The following is a 24,138-nucleotide window of genomic DNA, read 5'->3' as shown; positions in this document are numbered from 1 at the left end:
CTATGTACAAGAATATAACTACTATAATACTGCCCCTTTGTACAAGAATATAACTACTATAATATTGCCTCCTATGTACAAGAATATAACTACTATAATACTGCCCCTATGTACAAGAATATAACCACTATAATACTGCCCCCTATGTACAAGAATATACCTACTATAATACTGCCCCTGTGTACAAGAATATAACTACTATAATACTGCCCCCTATGTACAAGAATATAACTACTATAATACTGCCCCTGTGTACAAGAATATAACTACTATAATACTGCTCCTATGTACAAGAATATAACTACTATAATACTGCCCCTGTGTACAAGAATATAACTACTATAATACTGCCCCCTATGTACAAGAATATAACTACTATAATACTGCCCCTATGTACAAGACTATAACTACTATAATACTGCCCCCTATGTACAAGAATATAACTACTATAATACTGCCCCTGTGTACAAGAATATAACTACTATAATACTGCTCCTATGTACAAGAATATAACTACTATAATACTGCCCCTGTGTACAAGAATATAACTACTATAATACTGCCCCCTATGTACAAGAATATAACTACTATAATACTGCTCCTATGTACAAGAATATATCTACTATAATACTGCCCCTATGTACAAGACTATAACTACTATAATACTGCTCCTATGTACAAGAATATAACTACTATAATACTGCCCCTGTGTACAAGAATATAACTACTATAATACTGCCCCCTATGTACAAGAATATAACTAGTATAATACTGCCCCTATGTACAAGAATATACCTACTATAATACTGCCCGTCTGTACAAGAATAAAATATCTGGAAATATCGATAAATATATTTTTGCACTGTTTTTTCTTCCTTATTTTGCAGAAATTTCAAGAAATCTAAGTTTACAATTTCTATATGTAGATCTGTGACCCTGTTCCTCTTTGTGTTTCTTTTTCTCTTTTCTGCTTCTCATGTATAATATATATATTTTTTTTTTTATGTCCGGGGTCTCATTATACCACGTCCTGTATAAAATGTACGGTATATAAGTTTTTGCCTGGTCATGTGGACGGTTAGGCGGCACATTGTTTTTGCAGCCTATGCACAGGCCGTGTAATTAGGGGACCACTCACCGTCACCCTAAAAGCAGCGTGCGGGTTCCTGCTGTCTACCAGTTTGCATGTAGGGGCTGATAAGGGGGCGCTTTATGAGGAGTTTTTTTGTGAAACAAGGGGGGTTTACAGAATATTTTGCACCAGGGCTAATAATGTCTCGCAATGTATCGCACGTCTCCACCTAGAATAATAATTTTCCGTCTATGAATAGTCATCATGTGCATGAATAGCTGCTCTGTAGTGTGCAGTGAACACACCTACTCCACCAGTGAGCTCTGCCTTTTCCTGGTCCCACTGTATATCTGTGGGGCTGACTCTTCCAAGCAGCGCACAGCAGCTGCTGCAGAAGTTCTTCTCCCTTTGTCCTCCCCTCGCCTCATCCACTATGGTCCTCTACCACAAGGAGTTCGCCGATGCTGGCAAAAAATCCGGTCTCCAGATATGGCGAATAGAGAAAATGGACCTGGCCCCGGTCCCCGAAAACCTATATGGCAACTTCTACGTTGGAGACGCTTATCTGGTCCTTCACACCATAGTGAAGAATAACAGCAAGTATTACGACCTGCACTTCTGGCTGGGTAGGTTTCGTCCGTCTTCGCGTTATTTTGCGCCTTGGTTGGATATACGAGACTGATGTAGCAGAGCTGGAGCGGCGCATGCATTCACTAAGCCGAGATCTTGCATAGGGGGGATATGAGCATCTTTCCATGAGTTATGCCATATGACAGACTCGTCTCTGCTAGATCTGCGCGCTCTAGTGATCTCCTGTGAAGGCGTAGGCGGCGGTGACATTAACTATCATAGGGCATGTCCAAACCGGAGAGACGGCATAATGAGCCTCATCACGGGCAGCAGCTGACGAGACGCCAGTTTGAACCTGAATGATAGTTTTCATTATGTCGTGTTTAGTAAATGTGACTCTATTATTTCCCAGGATAATATAAATATAGTAATAGGATAATACAGACTATGGGGCTATGATTTAAAGGGATTGTCCAGGATTAGAAACACATGGCTTCTTTTTTTTTTTTTTTTTCAAGAAAGACTGCCCTCTCTGTCCCACAGGTTGGGTCTGGTATTGCAGCTCATTTCCATTGAAAGTGATAAAGTTGAGCTGCAATACCACACACGACCTGTGGACATGTGTGGCGCTGTCCGTGAAATACAGGGCAGGAATAGTATCCCACAGAGAGACACGTGTCCACTATCTAGATGAGGACTAACACCGTTATTAACTCAGAAGTCCTTAATAAGGAGCATGAAATGTATTATATAACCTGGAAAACCCCTTTAAAGAGGACCTGTCACTTGTAGTTAATATATATATATATATATCTACAGTATATATATATATATATATATATATATATATATATATATATTTACCTGGTCCGCCGCTGTTCTCCTGAATCCGACGATGTTTTTCTTTTGTTCCTGTACCTCTCCGTTCCTGACACATAGACCATTCTTTCCTGTATGTAAATCTAGTTATTTAGCCAAGTGGGTGTGGTCTTGAGGATTTGTGTTTTTTTAAGGCCATGCCCATTTGCCAAACAACACTTAACCTATCTACAAGGAAGAGGAGGCCATGTCTCAGGGACAGAGAGGCAGAGAAACAAAATAATAACAGCGTCCGATTTGGGAGAACAGTGGCATTTAAACCCAGTAAAACAATTACATGATTATGGCAAGTGATAGGTCCTCTTTTAAAAAAAAATATGTCCATTTGATAAGGGTCAAAAAATTACCAGAGTAAGTGATACTTTTAACTCGCTCATCCCCCGCTGTTGTCTTGTTTTCAGGTCCCGGTGACTTCTTTGTTCCCCTTAAATAAAGAACTCACCAGGTCAAAAGCGTCCAGATATAGCGCTTTATTTTATTCCAGCTGCTCCTCTCCGTATTCCACCTTTTTCTTTTTCTAAATCTGCCATATACTTCCAAAGACATGGGCCTTTTTCTTTAGAGCACATTTTTTATGGTCTTTACCAATGACCTGTGGCTCCAAGGCTCCTCGGGGGCATGTCCTTAGCCTGCCCTGTCTTATTATCCTGGGAGCCACGCCCCCTAGGATAAGGGCATAAAAAAATGAGCTCTAGATATAAAGGACTGTTTCTCTGTATTCGCATGGCGGATTTAAAAAAAAAGTAAAAAGCAGAACACTCAGGGGAGCAGCGGGAATTAAAATAAAAGTAAAACATTTACAATGGACACTAAAAGAGAACACAGGTCCTTTTTAACACACAGATAATTGAGTCATTCACTGGTGGTGGAGGCAGGTCACAGTCACCATTGCCACCCGTGATTGGCTGATCGGTCTTTTCCTGTTTTTTGAGAAGGGCCAGAGGAAGCGGAGACCAGAAAATGGCGAAACAGAAATCATGGAAGATGACTTCTCTTAGATGGATTTTTTAAGGCCAATTTGACCCTTTTCATAAGAAATGATTAAAGGGATAACAATCATTTAAATTTCGGTCGACGCCTTTTAATTGGGGGAGGGGGATCTGTACTTGATGTGTATGTGATCACCTACTATGGCAATAGTATCGATATTCTTTTTCAACATCTGGAGTTTTCGGATGTCCTCCAGCATCTTGAGTTACTCCAAGATGGTTTGTGTCTAGGGATGAGAAGACTCATGGAAGTTCAGTTTCGAGTTCCCTGCCCGAACCTTATTCCAAAGTTGGGTCAGGGTATCGGGACTTTACCCAAACGTGAATCAGGACTTTACCTAAAATAGGACCAGGACTTTACCAGAACTTGAATCAGGACTTTACCCAAACTTGAACCAGGACTTTACACAAACTTGAACCAGTACTTTACCTGAAATTGGACCAGGACTGTACCCAAACTTGGACCAGGACTTTACCCAAACTAGGAACAGGACTTTACCCAAACTAGGACCAGGACTTTACCCAAACTAGGACCAGGACTGTACCCAAACTTGGACCAGGACTTTACCCAAACTAGGACCAGGACTTTACCCAAACTAGGACCAGGACTTTACCCAAACTAGGACCAGGACTTTACCCAAACTTGAATCAGGACTTTACCCAAACTTGAATCAGGACTTTACCAGAACTTGAATCAGGACTTTACCTGAACTTGAACCAGGACATTACCCGAACTTGAACCAGGACTTTACCCAAACTTGGACCAGGACTTTACCCGAACTTGGACCAGGACTTTACCCAAACTTGGACCAGGACTTTACCAGAACTTGAATCAGGACTTTACCTGAACTTGAACCAGGACTTTACACAAACTTGAACCAGGACTTTACCCGAACTTGGACCAGGACTTTACCCAAACTTGGACCAGGACTTTACCCAAACTTGAATCAGGACTTTACCAGAACTTGAATCAGGACTTACGTGAACTTGAACCAGGACTTTACCCAAACTTGGACCAGGACTTTACCAGAACTTGGACCCAAACTTTTGAGCTGGAAAATATTCTCTCTTCCTCCCCAAACATTGCAATGGGCTTCCGGGAGAAGTCCATGTTCGGCATTTACCCTCGGACACTCACTGTCCGGAACGAACCCCAAACTTTTAAGTTCGGGTTCGCTCATCTCTATGTGAGACATTATCTGATTTAGAGGGGTCCTGAGAACTAAGCTCCATCCTCGTAGCTAAACATTAGCAATGGGATAAGAGAACGTCAACTTATGTGAAACATCTCATTCACCTGTGTTCCAAAATCTCAATACAGTGGGGGAAGGGAAGTGACAACTCAATGAGAGCCCCCCAATGGTGATTGTCACTACATTCTCCAGGTTCTGATACAGAACGTACAAAAATAAGTTGAATTGTTCCCGTAGTTGCTGTCATTAATGTTTAACCCTAGATTTGTACAATAAGATGTAATCCCTTTTTTCTCCAGTGGAGGCAGTGCAGGGAAAGTGAGCGCTTACCACCGAGTTCTCATAGAACTGATTGTTGCTTGTGATCTGCTCATCATCTAAGGACACTTTAACCTCTTCTCCGCTGCACACAGCTCCCCATTTCTCAGCTTCTGGGACTGGGAATACTGGAAATGTCTTTGTAATCTTCACTATGTGCAGTATAAATGTTTCTCCAGAGATGAGACCTCGCCAGCTAGGGCACGGGCTGTGAGATCTGGGCACTGAGTCGGGCACGGAGCCAAGTAAATCATTATTTTAAGACTTGTGACCAGAGATTCCCCTTTTAGCCATTAACGAGCCGCACTTAAAGGAACGGTGCAGAGAAACCTTTTACTCAGCACATTAAGCATCAGCGGTATACGGTGATATTGACGTCCCTTTATGACGGATGGCTTCCTTCCTAAAGCGCTCTGTGCAGTATAGACAAAAAGTATGGGCGGGGGGTGTATATATAAGCCATTAGTGCATGTATATATCTATCCGGATAACGAGCCGACATTGTCATGTATATATACACAACAGTGACTTAGAAAATACGCCTGATATTTAGGGGTCTCTTTAAATTATGTGGCATCTACACTGAGCTGGGTTGGGGTCTGTATTAGTTTAGGAGGTTTAGGTCTGAGGATTGTGATTATGGGCCATGGTTTGGGGTCTGTTTTGACGAGGACTGTTCTGAGGTCTGTTTTTATTCCGGTGGTCTTGTCGGGAGTCTGAAATATTTTATGGGGACTGGTTTAAATTCTGTATTAGTTCAGTGGGCCTGGTCTGGGGTCTGCAGTAGTTCTAATCCAGGGTCTGTTTTAGTTTTAAGCATGTGGTCTTGGATCTGAGTTACTTAGGGGGCCTGGTCTGAGGTCTGTAATAGTTTAGCTGGCCTGGTCTAGGATCTGAATTAGTTTAGAGGGTTTGGTCTGGGGCTTATATTAGTTTGGGGGCTCCGGTTTGGGATTTAAGTTAGTTTAGTGTGTCTGATTTGTGATCTTAGTTACTTAGGGAGCTGGTCTGAGGTCTGTAATAGTTTAATTGGCCTGGTCTGGGATCTGAGTTAGTTTAGGGGGTCTGGGGCTTGTATTAGTTTAGGGGGCATGGTCTGGGATCTGAGTTAGTATATGGGATCTGGTCTGGGGTTTATATTGGTTTAGAGGGTCTGATCTAGGGTCTAAATTAGTTAAGGGGGCCTGGTCTGGGGCTTGTATTAGTTTAGGGGGTTTGATCTGGGGTCTAAATTAGTTAAGGGGGCCTGGTCTGGGGTCTGAGTTAGTGTAGAGGGTCCGGTCTAGGGACTATATTAGTTTTAGGGGCTGGTCTGGGATTTGAGTTAGTTTAAGGGGTCTGATCTGTGATCTACATCAGTTTAGGGGGACGGGTCTGGGATCTGAATTAGTTTAAAGGGTCTGGCCTGGCGTCTATAAAAGTTTAGTCAGTAGGGTATGTTTTAGTTTGGATTATCTGGTCTGGGATCTGAGCTACTTAGGGATCTTTTCTGAGGTCTGTAATAATTTAGTTGGCCTGGTCTGGGATCTGAGTTAGTTTAGAGGGTCTGGTCTGAGGCTTTTATTAGTTTAGGGGGTCTGGCATGGGATCTGAATTAGTTTAGGGGGGCTGTTCGGGGATCTGAATTTGTCTAGATGGTCTGGTCTGGGGACTATATTAGTTTTAGGGTCTGGTCTGGGATCTGAGTTTGTTTAAAGGGTCTGGTCTGGCATCTATAAAAGTTTAGGGAGCCTGGTCTGGGATTTGAGTTAGTTTAGGGGGTCTGATCTGGGGTCTATATTAATTTATGGGGCCTGGTCTGGGATCTGATTTAGTTTAGGGGGTCTGATCTGGGGTCTATATTAGTTCTTGGGGCCTGGTCTGGGATTTGATTTAGTTTAGGGGGTCTGATCTCGGGTCTATATTAGTTCATGGGGCCTTGTCTGGGATTTGATTTAGTTTAGGGGGTCTGATCTGGAAGGTTGTATTAGTTCATGGGGCCTGGTCTGGGATTTGAGTTAGTTTAGAGGGTTTGATCTGGGGTCTATATTAGTTCATGGGACCTGGTCTGGAATCTGGTTTAGTTTAGGGGGTCTGGTCTGGGGTCTATATTAGTTCATGGGGCCTGGTCTGGGATCTGATTTAGTTTAGGGGGTCTGATCTGGGGTCTATATTAGTTCATGGGACCTGGTCTGGGATCTGATTTAGTTTAGGGGGTCTGATCTGGGGTCTATATTAGTTCATGGGGCCTGGTCTGGGATTTGATTTAGTTTAGGGGGTCTGATCTGGAAGGTTGTATTAGTTTAGGGGGTCTGGTCTGGGGTCTATATTAGTTCATGGGGCCTGGTCTGGGATTTGATTTAGTTTAGGGGGTCTGATCTGGAAGGTTGTATTAGTTTAGGGGGTCTGGTCTGGGGTCTCAGTTTAATTAGAGCACTTCATCTAGGGTCCCTATCTGCCTAGGATGTCTGGTTTGGGGGTCTGCATTATTCAATAAAACCTCTCCTTTACAATATGAGAGATTAGAATTATGAAAGGTCCCCGACTGCCATAAACGCTAATTACTGACAGTGCAAATTACTTTGAATTTTGACCCCTGGACGTTCATACAGTCCTGGGGCACAGTCCATAATATACAGCGTAATCACCACGGCCTTTAACCATAAGTTAAATATTGTTGAGAATTGTATCCTGGACGCCGCCAACTTATCTAAAAAAAATTGTAAAAAACTATATAAAATTCTTTAGCTACAATGCATGAAAGATTTCAAGAGGGATCAGAGCAATTGTCCTGCCATATAGTGCCCAACATATACTGCCGCCATAGAGTGCGCAAATAAGACCTGGTCCCGGGGGGGTAAATACTGATTTTATCAGATTAGATGATGGGTTATGGAGCTGGAAACCCAAGCGATGTAGAGTCCCTGTACATTAATGCAAGAAATTAACTCTTCGAAGTCAGCTTGCGGTGATAGAGTGCGGATGAGTCCTTTTCTCTTTATGCGTCCGTGTTGTGCAAAACGTGTGTGGAAGTATCGATAACAACGTGCAACAATCCAAGTCACAAGAACGAACCAGAATGAAGACAGTGATACATTGCTATCAGTCAGTGGCAGGGAGTTTACTACGTTCATTGATGAGTGCACTGTTTGGCGACACGATATGACGTCGGATGACACAATCAGAGCTCGAGTCTCAATTCATTGGGTTGTGTGGATATAAATAAAGTGTGATTGTCTGGCCTTTGGTCCGTCGCCTCTAATCGTCTGATACTGCCACTTTATAGCTTGGTGTCACAGCATCAGGCACTGTATGATGCTACTATTTTGGCACTGCATAGATCTGTTTTTTTATTACTTTATGTATATATTCAGGCTCCGTGATGCTATTATTTTTTCTACTATTAATTCATTGTATAAAGGTATATAACAGTATTTTCACACTATGTGGCAATATTGTTTTAGTTACTGTTTGGGGGTATATTTTATTGCCATTATTATACTTAGGCACTGAAAAGCTTTCATTTGGTCCCTATATGAATGTATACAATATTGGCATGGTGTGACGGTATTATTCAGGCACAGAATACCTCTGTTATACAGTAGGGTGACCATGTAAGAATACACTATTTAGTCACTGTGTGATTCTGTTATTTAGTGTCTTCTACTTTGGTTACAGTATGATGGCATATTACATTGGCACACTATTTGTTTTTTTTACTTAGAGGTACGGCATATTATGTGAGCGCTGTGTGGTGCCACTATTTAGTCTATGCCACTATTTGAGCATTGTGTGGAGCTGTCATTTATTCACTGTGTAACGCTGTTGTTTGGTTACTGGATGACGTTATATTGTTTGTGAATTGTATGATGCCTAAATAAGGCACCGCATAGGTCTATTATGTGGTTACTGTATGAGGGTATACTATTTAGGCGGTAAGCGATGCTATTATTCAGCCACTATATGGTTCTTAGATCTGGTTACTGTGTAAAGTCAGATTATTTGAGTAATGTGTATTTTATTATAGTATGGGATAACTCTGTTTTGGGATGACAACATCTAAGACAAACACACACACACATATATATATATATATATATATATATATATATATATATATCATCAAGATCCACTGCTGGCAGCTCCTGTGTAATCACTGACCAATGATGTCCCTGACGTGCTCGATGGGAGACAAGACCGAAGACACTGCTCTTTTATATATATATATATATATATACACATATATACATACTGTATATAAGAACAGAGTCTCCAGACTTGCCTCCCATCGAGCACATGGGTGAATTCATTACGTCATTGGTCAGTGATTACACAGCAGGCGCTGCCAGCAGCGGATCTTGATGATTTGTCCAAGTCCATTCAGTGGCAGAGCCATCCTCAGACGACCATTAACGACCTCATTGATAGCAGCCGCCACTGGAAGTGCCGGGATTTCTGCCCATGGGTTATAATCCAGACAGAGAAATTGAGATATTTTGAAAGTTTTCTTCCATTTTTGATACTTTGCTGATTAGAAATGTCTCCATCCGTTGATTTCAAGAATGTTGTTATTTCGCCACCATATGCCTCTGTTCATTGGTTCCTATATACTCGCATATAATTTGTGCACTATATAAATACCATGTTGGTTCTATTATATGAAGAAGCTTTGTTTTGTTTGTACCTTATTTTGCAGTAATGTGATCTGTTGTAGCTGTACCGTGTAATTTCGCTTCCTCCCTTTGTCACCGAACTGAAGGGCATTACTGACCTATATGGACACATGTACAGTGAACTTTATAAAAATGTTATTTCTCGTTTTTCAACTATGTGACCTGCACAGAATGTTGTTACCATCACTTAAAGGGGTTCTCCACTTTGGAAATATTAAGTTGATGGCAAGGTCCCTTATAAGCTGCACCCTTCTAGGACCAGGTCATCGTAGGAGAAAACCTGGTAATAAGTTTCTCTGCTCCGCCAAGACAGAAGAAATGAAATATTACATAGCGTCCATGTATATCAATGAGCTGTCTGTGTAACACAGGACAGGACTGGACCTCCATAGAGGCACTTTCTTTGCGTCCACTATCTAGATGAGGACCCCCACTTCTATTAACTCAGAATTCCCTATTAGGAAGTATAAAGTTCATTTTCTAACCTGCAAACCCCCTTTAAAGAGGACCTGTCACTTGTGGTTAATATGTGATTGGTTTACCCTGTGTGAATGCCGCTGTTCTCCTGAATCCGGAGATGTTTTTCTTTTGTTCCTGCTCCTCTCCGTTCCTGAGATATGGCCCCATCTTTCCTGTATGTAAATCTAGTCTTTTTTTTTTTTTAAAGTGAAGTGGGCGTGGTCATCTCTGTGAGAGTCTCTGAGATGACCACACCCTTTTGGTAATCAGTCAATATTTATATACTAGGAACAGGTGGCCATAACTCAGGAACAGAAAGGAGCAGGAACAAAAGAAAAACATCGCCGGATTCAGGAGAACAGCGGCATTTACACCATGTTAAAAAAATAAATCATATTTATGACTTGTACTTTCAATAACAAGTGACATTGTATCGCCACTGTCTATAAATGTAGATCCAACAGAAGGGGATTTAATGTATATTGTTTCTTTTAACCTTAAGAATATTCCAACTTTTTCCTCTTTAGGGAATGAATGCTCCCAAGACGAAAGCACATCAGCCGCCATTTTCACCGTGCAACTGGATGACTACCTTGGAGGAAAACCCATTCAGTACAGAGAAATGCAAGGATATGAATCCGGAGTGTTTGTTGGATATTTTAAAGGAGGGATTAAATATAAGGTACGATGAATTCAATGCATTTTGCTATGGTGGTCCTCAAGTTAGGGTTCTTACTAACTCAATGCAGGCAGTAGTGGTCACATCAGAAGCATCAGAGAACACAGGACTGGCCTTATTAGAATATCTCTGGGGAGCCATGGATGTGATTGGTTAGTGCAAACAATAGCAGCCTTTACATAAAGCCCCCATCCCAAAACTCCAATTGTCCCAATACTTCAGGAAACTCTTGAACCATATAGATCATGTAGCCAGAGATGACTTTATCAGACTCGCAAACATTATTGTTAGTTAAATAGGAATGTTTATGTCCCTCTCCAGTCCCAAATCACCTATGCTCACCATTTACTACACCTTTTTGGACATCGCCATAAACTTGGGACTATCACATCAAATTTGGGGACTGTGTTTTTTCTGTTAGTAGATTGGTTTCCAGTTCAGTGGATGTTATTGCCCCCATTACCATCCCCCCAACCTTTATTTTAAATCATCTCTCTGATCCATAATAAATATATGACTTTGCCAAAAAGGAGGCTTATAGTGACTATAATATTACTTGGCTTTGAAAAAAGTTCAATATCAAGAGTTTCTTACTTGTTAAAGGGAATTTGTCAGTCGTTTTTTTATGCATGTTAGTAGCAGTATGGCTGTGTAGATACTTGTTTTCTAATATAAATGATACCTTCTTTGGGGAGATCCGATGCGCCAGTTTGGAGAAATCTGGCATAGAAGTCATATGCCAATCAAGTTGGAAGTGCACAGGGGGCGTGTCCATGCACTAGGAAGAAGTGTGATCAAATGCATTGGCACGCCCTCCAGCCTGATTTGCATATGACCTTCACACTGGATTTTTCTTGACCAACACATCAGATCATTACAAAAAAAGTGATACATGGTTGGCTGTGTAAATTTAGAAACTAATCCGCAGCATTGCACGCTTGGCGGTTCCAAGCGCTGTGGATTAGACTGGGGTGGAAAGAGATGATTTGCATAGCTCCGCCTACTGCAAAGGATTCTGGGTAAACCTGCTATTCTTTGTATTATGCTGCTTGCAAGTACTTTCCGTTTCAGGAAAGCATCCACTATGTATTTCCTTTAAGTAGAGGGCTTTTCGGTCTCTTTTGTCCCGCTACATTTAGCCCAACTTGGGTCTCTCCCTAAGGTGGCTAGCATGTATGTATCGCTTGCTCACCGAGCCCCACTCCATACAGCCAACCAATTCCAGCCCTTTGCTGATGAGGGCCTAAAGCCCGAAACACGTGTCCACAGGTAGGAATTGGTTGGCTGTGTAAATTTAGAAACTAATCCGCAGCATTGCACGCTTGGCGATTCCAAGCGCTGTGGATTAGACTGGGGTGGAAAGAGATGATTTGTATAGCTCCGCCTACTGCAAAGGATTCTGGGTAAACCTGCTATTCTTTGTATTATGCTGCTTGCAAGTACTTTCCGTTTCAGGAAAGCATCCACTATACAAAAAAAGTGTCATTTGTATTAGGGGACAATAATACGGTGTACGTAGAATAAGTAGTTTAAATGCATTCACACCCCCTGTGCACTTCCAGTCTGATTTGCATATGACTTCTAAACTCCTCCTCCTGCTTGCCTGAAGTCAGACAGTATAGAGGATGTCAGTCAACCAGGAGGCGGTACTGGGCAGAGAATAGAGCTGGAGTGACAGAGGCTTCGGATCTGCCATGTCCTCTATCATGTCCTTGGTGGGATTTAAACCCAGGACCCAAGTACTGGAAAGCAACAGTGCTAACCACTGAGCCAGCATACAGTGCTAACCAGTGAGCTGCCCAAAGTTATCACTACCTAAACCATATTATTTAATTAGTTTGTACAATGAATTACTAGTGTCAGAAGCAATGCTCTGCGGGGATACAATGTTTAGCACGCAGCAGTAGCAGATCATGAATCTATTCGACTGGGTTGAGTGAGTATATTGTTGCAGCGGCAGAGCAGGATGTTGGTAAATCAGCAGAGTGTGATGACAGAAGACTGATAGCACATGGTCAGGTCCGGTGCCGAGATGCAAAGTTCAGTCCCATGTATTACATGTATTACATCTCCATAGATCATCGGTCCAACAATTGCTCAATGCTTTGATGTTCCTGCACCCTCACTCCATTGGATGATCCAAAGCAATGGAAACTTTTCTTTCTAGATATGACTTTAATCTGTAAAGTGGCCCGATATTACCATGTGTCCTTTATAATACTGGTGGTTTATTTGGCAGCGGGTGCGATTGCTACTTTTAGATTCCCTAGAACGATGATGACTTTGGTCAAACTGAGGTCTCCAGGGGAATATCCACGCTGTGTATACGGGAAGGGTATTGTCTGGATCAGATAACCCATTTAGAGTATAGTAAAGCCCCATATTAGATTGATGTCAGTCGAACTTGCTGATTTTGACAGGATGAGCATCTAATCATAGAGGACTCTTCCCCAACAGATGATGTTGGGGGAAAAAGATTGGGCATTACACCACCATACTGGATAAAGGAAGGTTTGGTGAGTGATCTTCTCCACCATGTTCTCCACCACCACCTACCATCCTTTGTGTAGCTTCAGGTGCTGGCCATATCCCCCTTAACTCGTAAAATATTGCATACTACCCATTTTCATGCATACTTACGTCTCGGCTAGACTGTTTGAAAGGAGGTTCTTTTTCTGAAGGACGACCCATTTGGGTGAATGGTCACCTCCTGCCAAGTTTACCAATAGATTGCAGATGTTTGTTGGGGGGTCCCAAAAAGGGGACCCGTTGCAGTTTATTAATTGTCTTGGGATTGTACAACATGAAAAACCTCTTTTAAGCCCTCCCTCCACCATATCATTTAGATAGCTGTTGGTTGACCAATGGTGCAGATGATCGTTCACCCAGCAGCCATCTCCCCTGACTCTCCCATACGCAGGAACGCTCACTCATTGAGACAGCCGCTGATGGCAGCTTTTCTCATAGTTAAGAAAAATAATGGTAGTCCAAAATTGGTCATGCCGGATCTTTACTCAGCCCAACGGGGCTCCCATACACATTAGAATGCTGTTGACTGAGCCCATCAATATTGGCGGGCTGAAGACTGAAAATTGGTCAATGTGTTTTTCTCTATTAATACATTTACACAGTAATTTACTGCGGGACTATCAGTCTTCATAGATTAGAAAGGGACCTGTAGAAAGGTTAGAAAGGGAACTGTAGAAAGGTTAGAAAGCGACCTGTAGAAAGGTTAGAAAGCGACCTGTAGAAAGGTTAGAAAGGGAACTGTAGAAATGATAGAAAGGGACCTATAGAAATGATATAAAGGGACCTGTAGAAAGGATAGCAAGTGACCTTTAGAAAGGTTAGAAAGGGACCTGTAGAAATGATAGAAAGGGACCTGTAGAAAGAAAGGATAGAAAGGGACCTGTAGAAAGGTTAGAAAGGGACCTGTAGAAAGGTTAGAAAGGGAGCTGTAGAAAGGATAGCAAGTGACCTTTAGAAAGGTTAGAAAGGGACCTGTAGAAAGGATAGAAAGGGACTTGTAGAAAGAAAGGATAGAAAGGGAACTGTAGAAAGGATAGAAAGTGACCTATAGAAAGGTTAGAAAGGGACCTGTAGAAAGGTTAGAAAGGGACCTGTAGAAAGGATAGAAAGGGAACTGTAGAAAGGATAGAAAGGGAACTGTAGAAAGGATAGAAAGTGACCTATAGAAAGGTTAGAAAGGGACCTGTAGAAAGGATAGAAAGGGACCTGTAGAAAGGTTAGAAAGGGACCTGTAGAAAGGATAGAAAGGGAACTGTAGAATGGATAGAAAGGGACCTATAGAAAGGGACCTGTGGAAAGGCTAGAAAGGAAACTGTAGAAAGGATAGAAAGAGACTTATACAAAGTTTAGAAAGGGACCTGTAGAAAGGATAAAAAGGAACCTGTAGAAAGGATAGAAAGGGACCTGTAGAAAGGTTAGAAAGGGACCTGTAGAAAGGATAGAAAGGGACCTGTAGAAAGGTTAGAAAGGGACCTGCAGAAAGGTTAGAAAGTGACCTGTAGAAAGGATAGAAAGGGAACTGTAGAAAGAATAGAAAGAGAAAGGATAGAAAGGGACCTGTAAAAAGGTTGGAAAGGGACCTGCAATGAGAAAGACCAGCTTTAATCTCCTCGTAGGTAAAAGGATAGACATGTTGAAATCCAACATACCCATTTCTTTGATCACTTGATGGCACACTTCGGAGGAAATTCATCCGCACAAGTACACCAACATTTACCAAGAGTGTTTGCATATTCCCAAAATTCTGTTGATTTCAGAGATAGTAATTAACACATCTATTGTAACATATTGTTTTTCAGGCTGGCGGAGTAGCCTCTGGTTTCACGCACGTGGTCACTAATGACCTCACCGCACAACGTCTGTTTCATATCAAAGGAAGGAGAGTGGTGCGAGCGACGGAGGTTCCCCTGAACTGGTCCAGCTTCAACAGCGGAGACTGCTTCATCGTTGATCTAGGATCTGTAAGTCGGAAGGATTTGTAGAACTTATTTGTTATAGAAACATTAAGTGTTGTAGTTTTATGTATCAATGGCAGGAATGGGATTGTAGAACATTGTTCTGTCCTGGCTGAAAATGCCGGGACCGAATCCAGCTTCAATCCAGGTAGATTAACCCCTTACATGTTGGTAGGGTAACCCCTTATTAATGGCTACACCAACATTTATTTAGCTCGACAGAGGGAGAAGGCTTCCTCTGTCCAACCCATTAGTCCTTCAGTGTTGTGATCACAGGGTGCCAATGGATTAGAATGGCAACCAGGGGCCAAGTAATGCCCCCCCCCCAATGGTTGCCATTTTAGTTTACCTATTATCATTAACAGGTTTGATATGCTGCAGTGTACAATATGAGAGATCAGGTTCATACAAGTTTAAGTCCCAGAGTGGGATTTAATAAAAAAAAAAAGTTAAAATAATGCTAAAAAATAAAAAAAATAACTAAACTATAAAATTGTCTCCCTTCCCCCCCAAAAAGGAAACGTAATATATAATACATAATAGAAAATATTATTTTAAAATATTTTTCAGTCTTCAAAAATAAGAAAAAATAAATAAAAAAATATATATACAGTGGGGCAAAAAAGTATTTAGTCAGTCAGCAATAGTGCAAGTTCCACCACTTAAAAAGATGAGAGGCGTCTGTCATTTACATCATAGGTAGACCTCAACTATGGGAGACAAACTGAGAAAAAAAAATCCAGAAAATCACATTGTCTGTTTTTTTAACATTTTATTTGCATATTATGGTGGAAAATAAGTATTTGGTCAGAAACAAAATTTCATCTCAATACTTTGTAATATATCCTTTGTTGGCAATGACAGAGGTCAAACGTTTTCTGTAAGTCTTCACAAGGTTGCCACACACTGTTGTTGGTATGTTGGCCCATTCCTCCATGCAGATCTCCTCTAGAGCAGTGATGTTTTTGGCTTTTCGCTTGGCAACACGGACTTTCAACTCCCTCCAAAGGTTTTCTATAGGGTTGAGATCTGGAGACTGGCTAGGCCACTCCAGGACCTTGAAATGCTTCTTACGAAGCCACTCCTTCGTTGCCCTGGCGGTGTGCTTTGGATCATTGTCATGTTGAAAGACCCAGCCACGTTTCATTTTCAATGCCCTTGCTGTTGGAAGGAGGTTTGCACTCAAAATCTCACGATACATGGCCCCATTCATTCTTTCATGTACCCGGATCAGTCGTCCTGGCCCCTTTGCAGAGAAACAGCCCCAAAGCATGATGTTTCCACCACCATGCTTTACAGTAGGTATGGTGTTTGATGGATGCAACTCAGTATTCTTTTTCCTCCAAACACGACAAGTTGTGTTTCTACCAAACAGTTCTAGTTTGGTTTCATCAGACCATAGGACATTCTCCCAAAACTCCTCTGGATCATCCAAATGCTCTCTAGCAAACTTCAGACGGGCCCGGACATGTACTGGCTTAAGCAGTGGGACACGTCTGGCACTGCAGGATCTGAGTCCATGGTGGTGTAGTGTGCTACTTATGGTAGGCCTTGTTACATTGGTCCCAGCTCTCTACAGTTCATTCACTAGGTCCCCCTGCGTGGTTCTGGGGTTTTTGCTCACCGTTCTTGTGATCATTCTGACCCCACGGGGTGGGATTTTGCGTGGAGCCCCAGATCGAGGGAGATTATTAGTGGTCTTGTATGTCTTCCATTTTCTAATTATTGCTCCCACTGTTGATTTTTTCACTCCAAGCTGGTTGGCTATTGCAGATTCAGTCTTCCCAGCCTGGTGCAGGGCTACAATTTTGTTTCTGGTGTCCTTTGACAGCTCTTTGGTCTTCACCATAGTGGAGTTTGGAGTCAGACTGTTTGAGGGTGTGCACAGGTGTCTTTTTATACGGATAACAAGTTTAAACAGGTGCCATTACTACAGGTAATGAGTGGAGGAAAGAGGAGACTCTTAAAGAAGAAGTTACAGGTCTGTGAGAGCCAGAAATCTTGATTGTTTGTTTCTGACCAAATACTTATTTTCCACCATAATATGCAAATAAAATTAAAAAAAAACAGACAATGTGATTTTCTGGATTTTTTTTTTCTCAGTTAGTCTCCCATAGTTGAGGTCTACCTATGGTGTAAATTACAGACGCCTCTCATCTTTTTAAGTGGTGGAACTTGCACTATTGCTGACTGACTAAATACTTTTTTGCCCCACTGTATATATATATATTTATAACAATTGTATATGTATCTCAAAATTCCACCATTAAAAAAACAAACAAAAACAAAAACATTGTCCAATAAATAAAAGCATTTCCTTGCGAAACGCGCGTCGGGTGTGGTGGACTCCTGGTTCCTCTCCATCATGTGGGTATAACACTTGCCGCTTAGGCACCTTTAGTGGTTTTACTTATATAAGGTTATGGCGTCCTCTCTATTGCCCACGGACTTGTCTATACGGCTTTTTTAGCCTTGTTACTTTCCACATGGTACATATCGGGTCTGTGTGCAATGGGTGGATTATGCCCTGTTACTTTCTATGTATTGAGCATTTATTATAGCATTTCTTATTGACTTTTTTCTGCCGTATTCCACTATATCTGCCTTGCTGCTTGAGGTTATTTACTCATACTCCATATGTGTATTATTTTTATTTTTATTGAATATATATAAATTGTGTATTGTTGTATCCAGGTTTTCTGTCCACCATTTGTCTTGTGTCTGTTCTGTCTCACCTCTTGCCTGTTTAGGCAATTTTATGACCACTTTGTGGTCTTGTTGCTATTAATAAAGGAATTTTTATATGTCTACTTTTGTGTGGTGCCTCTTCTTATAGGTGTTTATATTATGTTTGGCTAACCACGATAGGATACGTTATTTGGTGTTGTGCAATAAATAAAAATGTTACAGCTTTTGGAAACAAACGATGAAAAGTAAAAACTTTGCTTAGATTGTCTTTTAAACAGGGACCTGTCACTTCTCATAAATGTGTATGCCCGGTGTAAATGCCGCTTTTCTCCTGAATCCGGTTTTTCTTTTGCTCCTGCTCCTCTCTATTCCTGAGATATGGTTGTTTTGTCCTGTATAAATTTTTTTAGTATTTTTCGGCAAGTGGGTGTGGTCCTCTTGTAAAAGAATTGATGACCACACCCAATTGGCTAAAATTGCTAGATCTTTATATAATAAAAAAAAAGTCCATATCTTAGGAATGGAGAGGAGCAGGAACAAAAGAAAAACATCTCCGGATTCAGGAGAACAGCGACATTTAATCTAGGGAAAAAATTGCTATTTTTATGGACCCTTTAAATCCTATTACCGTAATTTCAGGTTACTTATACTTGACCCCAATTGTCCTTTGAATCTTATGTTACTTATTATTGTAATATAATATATGAATTGGATTGTAAGAGAAAAATGCATGAAAGGAGAAAAATACAATACCTGGCAGGAATAGGAACATAAGAACACAGAGATTGGGGTGTACTTTCTTAGATAAACTGTCCTCCCGTTGACCCAGGATCAGCCGATTGTGATGTGTTTGTTTATGGGGTTGTAGCAGATGTTATATACGGCATTTGTGTGGTTAGATGAGTCCAGTGTTTGCGGGAAGTCTTCTCTCGTCGCGTCCCATGAATCAATATAATCTTTACTGTACATAGGGAGTTTGTTTGCTCATCTGCCCTTCTATATGTCTAAGAATTCTCCTCTTCATTTGTTAGCAGGGTCTTTTGAAATAAACTAGTCGCAAAGTGTCCCCCAGCTGAAACGACCAACCCTATAGAGAAACCTTGTAAAAAGTGCTCAATTTCCCTACAGCGCCCCCGCAGGAGAAATTAAGTATTACACCCTTACCTAATCATCATCCGCCTGGTGCTCTTGAAACCACTTTTCACTTTAGCCAAGAAATGAGGTTTATGTAAAACTAGCTGAAGAGCCCGGCGTTGCCTGGGCATAGTAAATATCTGTGGTTAGTTATAGCACGTCACTTCTCTTATTTTCCCATCACGCCTCTCATTTTCCCCCTCACATCTCTCATTTTCCCCCTCACACCTCTCATTTTCTCCCTCACTCCTCTCATTCTCCCCTAACACTTGTCATTTCGACCTCACATCTGTCATTTTCCGATCACTACACTATTTTCCCTCACTCCTCTCATTTTGCACTCACACCTTTTCATTTTCACCTCACACCTCTCATTTTCACCTCAGTATATACATGTTTGTCATCTCCCTTATATATAGTATACACCTGTATGTCATCTCCTGTATATAGTATATACCTGTATGTCATCTCCCCTGTATATAGTATATACCTGCTGTGTGTCATCTCCCCTGTATATAGTATATACCTGTATGTCATCTCCTCCTATATATAGTATATACCTGTATGTCATCTCCTCCTATATATAGTATATACCTGTATGTCATCTCCTCCTATATATAGTATATACCTGTATGTCATCTCCTTCTATATATAGTATATACCTGTATGTCATCTCCTCCTGTATATAGTATATACCTGTGTGTCATCTCCCCTGTATATAGTATATATCTGTGTGTCATCTCCTCCTGTATATAGTATATACCTGTATGTCATCTTCTATATATAGCATATACCTGTATGTCATCTCCTCCTGTATATAGTATATACCTGTAGGTAATCTGCTCCTGTATATAGTATATACCTGTATGTCATCTTCTATATATAGCATATACCTGTATGTCATCTCCTCCTGTATATAGTATATACCTGTAGGTAATCTGCTCGTGTATATAGTATATACCTGTGTGTCATCTCCTCCTCTATATAGTATATACCTGTGTGTTATCTCTCCTGTATATAGTATATACCTGTGTGTCATCTCCTCCTGCATTTAGTATATACCTGTATGTCATCTCCTCCTGTATATAGTATGTACCTGTATGTCATCTCCTCCTCTATATAGTATATACCTGTGTGTTATCTCTCCTGTATATAGTATATATCTGTGTGTCATCTCCCCTGTATATAGTATATACCTGTGTGATCTCCTGTATTAGACCTCATTAACACGTTATTTGCTCAGTATTTTTACCTCAGTATTTGTAAGATAAATTGGCAGCCTGATAAATCCCCAGCCAACAGGAAGCCCTCCCCCTGGCAGTATATATTAGCTCACACATACACATAATAGACAGGTCATGTGACTGACAGCTGCCGTATTTCCTATATGGTACATTTGTTGCTCTTGTAGTTTGTCTGCTTATTAATCAGATTTTTATTTTTGAAGGATAATACCAGACCTGTGTGTGTTTTAGGGCGAGTTTCGTTTGTCAAGTTGTGTGTGTTGAGTTGTGTGTGGCGACATGCATGTAGCGACTTTTGTGAGATGAGTTTTGTGTGGCAACATGTGTGTAGCAACTTTTTGTGTGTCGAGTTGCATGTAACAGGTTAGTGTAGCAAGTTGGGGGCAGCAAGTTTTGTGCATGGCGAGTTTTGCGCGTGGTGAGTTTTATGTCTGGTGCCTTTTGAGTATGTGCAAGTTTTGTGTGAGGCAAATTTTGCATGTGTTGCAAATTTTGTGCATGTGGCAATTGTTCCGCGTGTGCAAGTTTTGCGTGTGGCGAGTTTTCCATGAGGTGAGTTTTGCACTTGTGGCGAGTTTTGCGTGAGCCTAGTTTTTGCATGTGGCGAGTTTTGCGCGTGGCGAGTTTTGAGCGGCGACTTTTGTGTTTCGACTTTTATGTGGCGAGGTTGGTGTATGTGTGGTGAAATGTGTGTTGAGGGTGGTATATGTGTTCAAGCTCGTGGTAGTGTGTGGTGCATTTTGTGTGTGTGTTCACATCCCCGTGTGTGGTGAGTATCTCATGTCGGGGCCCCACCTTAGCAACTGATCGGTATATACTCTTTGGCGCCATCGCTCTCATTCTTTAAGTCCTCCTTGTTCACATCTGGCAGCTGTCAATTTGCCTCCAACACTTTTCCTTTCACTTTTTCCCCATTATGTAGATAGGGGCAAAATTGTTTGGTGAATTGGAAAGCGCGGGGTTAAAATTTCACCTCACAACGTAGCCTATGACGCTCTCGGGTCCAGACCTGTGATTGTGCAAATTTTTTTTTCTGTAGCTGCGACGCCTCCAACACTTTTCCTTTCACTTTTTTCCCCATTATGTAGATAGGGGCGATATTGTTTGATGAATTGGAAAGCGCGGGGTTAAAATTTCACCTCACAACATAGCCTATGACGCTCTCAGGGTCCAGACGTGTGACTGTGCAAAATTTTGTGGCTGTAGCTGCGACGGTGCAGATGCCAATCCCGGACATACGCACACACATACACACATTCAGCTTTATATAGTAGATGATACTTTTTAACCCCTTCCCGACCTGTGACACAGCGTATGCGTCATGAAAGTCGGTGCCAATCCGACCTGTGACGCATATGCTGTGTCACAGAAAGATCGCGTCCCTGCAGGCCGGGTGAAAGGGTTAACTCCCATTTCACCCGGCCTGCAGGGACAGGGGGAGTGGTAGTACAGCCCAGGGGGGGTGGCTTCACCCCCTCGTGGCTACGATCGCTCTGATTGGCTGTTGAAAGTGAAACTGCCAATCAGAGCGATTTGTAATATTTCACCTAAAAAAATGGTGAAATATTACAATCCAGCCATGGCCGATGCTGCAATATCATCGGCCATGGCTGGAAATACTAATGTGCCCCCACCCCACCCCACCGATCGCCCCCCCAGCCCCCCGATCTGTGGCCCGCTCCCCTCCGTCCTGTGCTCCGCTCCCCCGTCCTCCTGTCCGCTCCCCCGTGCTCCAATCACACCCCCCCGTGCTCCAATCAAACCCCCCCGCACTCCGATCCCCCCCCGTGCTCCGAACCACCCCCCCTGCACACCGATCCACCCCCCCGCACAGCGATCCACCCGCCCGCACACCGATCACTCTCCCCCATGCTCCGATCCCTCCCCCCCCGTGCTCCGACGCCCCCCCGTGCCCTGATATCCCCCCCCTGTGCCCTGATCTCCCCCCCTTATACTTACCGATCCTGGCGGGGTCCGTCCGTCTTCTTCCCCGAGCGCCGCCATGTTCCAAAATGGCGGGCGCATGCGCAGTGCGCCCGCCGAATCTGCCGGCCGGCAGATTCGTTCCAATGTGAATTTTGATCACTGTGATATAATCTATCACAGTGGTCAAAATAAAAAAACAGTAAATGACCCCCCCCATTTGTCCCCCATAGATAGGGACAATAATAAAATAAAGAATTTTTTTTTTTTCCACTAAGGTTGGAGTTAGAACTAGGGTTAGGGTTAGGGGTAGGGTTAGGGGTAGGGTTAGGGTTAGGGGTAGGGTTAGGGGTAGGGTTAGGGGTAGGGTTAGGGGTAGGGTTAGGGTTAGGGGTAGGGGTAGGGTTAGGGGTAGGGTTAGGGGTAGGGTTAGGGTTAGGGGTAGGGTTAGGGGTAGCGTTAGGGTTAGGGTTAGGGTTTCGGTATGTGCACACGTATTCTGGTCCTCTGCGGATTTTTCCGCAGCGGATTTGATAAATCCGCAGTGCTAAACCGCTGCGGATTTATGGCAGATTTACCGCGGTTTTTCTGCGCATTTCACTGCGGTTTTACAACTGCGATTTTCTATTGGAGCAGTTGTAAAACCGCTGTGGTATCCGCAGAAAGAAGTGACATGCTGCGGAATGTAAACCGCTGCGTTTCCGTGCAGTTTTTCCGCAGCATGTGTACAGCGATTTTTGTTTTCCATAGGTTTACATTGAAATGTAAACTCATGGGAAACTGCTGCGGATCTGCAGCGTTTTCCGAAGCGTGTGCACATACCTTTAGAATTAGGCTATGTGCACACGGTGCGGATTTGGCTGCGGATCCGCAGCGGATTGGCCGCTGCGGATCCGCAGCAGTGTTCCATCAGGTTTACAGTACCATGTAAACCTATGGAAAACCAAATCCGCTGTGCCCATGGTGCGGAAAATACCGCACGGAAACGCTGCGTTGTATTTTCCGCAGCATGTCAATTCTTTGTGCGGATTCCGCAGCGTTTTACACCTATTCCTCAATAGGAATCCGCAGGTGAAATCCGCAGTAAATCCGCAGGTAAAACGCAGTGCCTTTTACCCGCGGATTTTTCAAAAATGGTGCGGAAAAATCTCACACGAATCCGCAACGTGGGTACATAGCCTTAGGGTTAGGGTTGGGTTGGAATTAGGGTTGTGGTTAGGGTTAGGGGTGTGTTGGGGTTAGGGTTGTGGTTAGGGGTGTGATTAGGGTTACGGCTACAGTTGGGATAAGGGTTAGGGGTGTGTTGGCGTTAGAATTGAGGGGTTTCCACTGTTTAGGCACATCAGGGGGTCTCCAAACGCAACATGGCGCCACCATTGATTCCAGCCAATCTTTTATTCAAAAAGTCAAATGGTGCTCCTTCCCTTCCGAGCCCCGACGTGTGCCCAAACAGTGGTTTACCCCCACATATGGGGTATCAGTGTACTCAGGACAAACTGGGCAACAATTACTGGGGTCCAATTTCTCCTGTTACCCTTGAGAAAATAAAAAATTGCTTGCTAAAACATCATTTTTGAGGAAAGTAAAATGATTTTTTATTTTCACGGCTCTGCGTTGTAAACGTCTGTGAAGCACTTGGGGGTTCAAAGTGCTCACCACATATCTAGATAAGTTCCTTGGGGGGTCTAGTTTCCAAAATGGGGTCACTTGTGGGGGGTTTCTACTGTTTAGGCACACCAGGGGCTCTGCAAACGCAACGTGACGCCCGCAGACCATTCCATCAAAGTCTGCATTTCAAAACGTCACTACTTGACTTCCGAGCCCCGACATGTGCCCAAACAGTGGTTTACCCCC

At 42.5% G+C, this 24,138-nt stretch overlaps 1 protein-coding gene across 1 annotated transcript in view; it reads left to right on the top strand.

The window, feature by feature from the left end:
• Positions 1 to 1,406: 1,406 nt before the first annotated feature.
• Positions 1,407 to 24,138, top strand: part of SCIN (scinderin) — a 113,870-nt gene continuing 91,138 nt past the window's right edge. Inside the window, exons 1-3 of the mRNA XM_069729318.1 lie at positions 1,407 to 1,698; positions 10,660 to 10,814; positions 15,140 to 15,301. Coding sequence (XP_069585419.1) covers positions 1,506 to 1,698; positions 10,660 to 10,814; positions 15,140 to 15,301 — 510 coding nt within the window. The 5' untranslated portion in view covers positions 1,407 to 1,505. The remainder of the gene's footprint in view (positions 1,699 to 10,659; positions 10,815 to 15,139; positions 15,302 to 24,138) is intronic.

The sequence above is a fragment of the Ranitomeya imitator genome, chromosome 6, assembly GCF_032444005.1.
Source record: "Ranitomeya imitator isolate aRanImi1 chromosome 6, aRanImi1.pri, whole genome shotgun sequence".
NCBI classification, from domain to species: domain Eukaryota; kingdom Metazoa; phylum Chordata; class Amphibia; order Anura; family Dendrobatidae; genus Ranitomeya; species Ranitomeya imitator.
The sequence above is the reverse complement of the archived record's forward strand: the minus strand, read 5'-3'. Positions and strand labels throughout refer to the sequence as shown.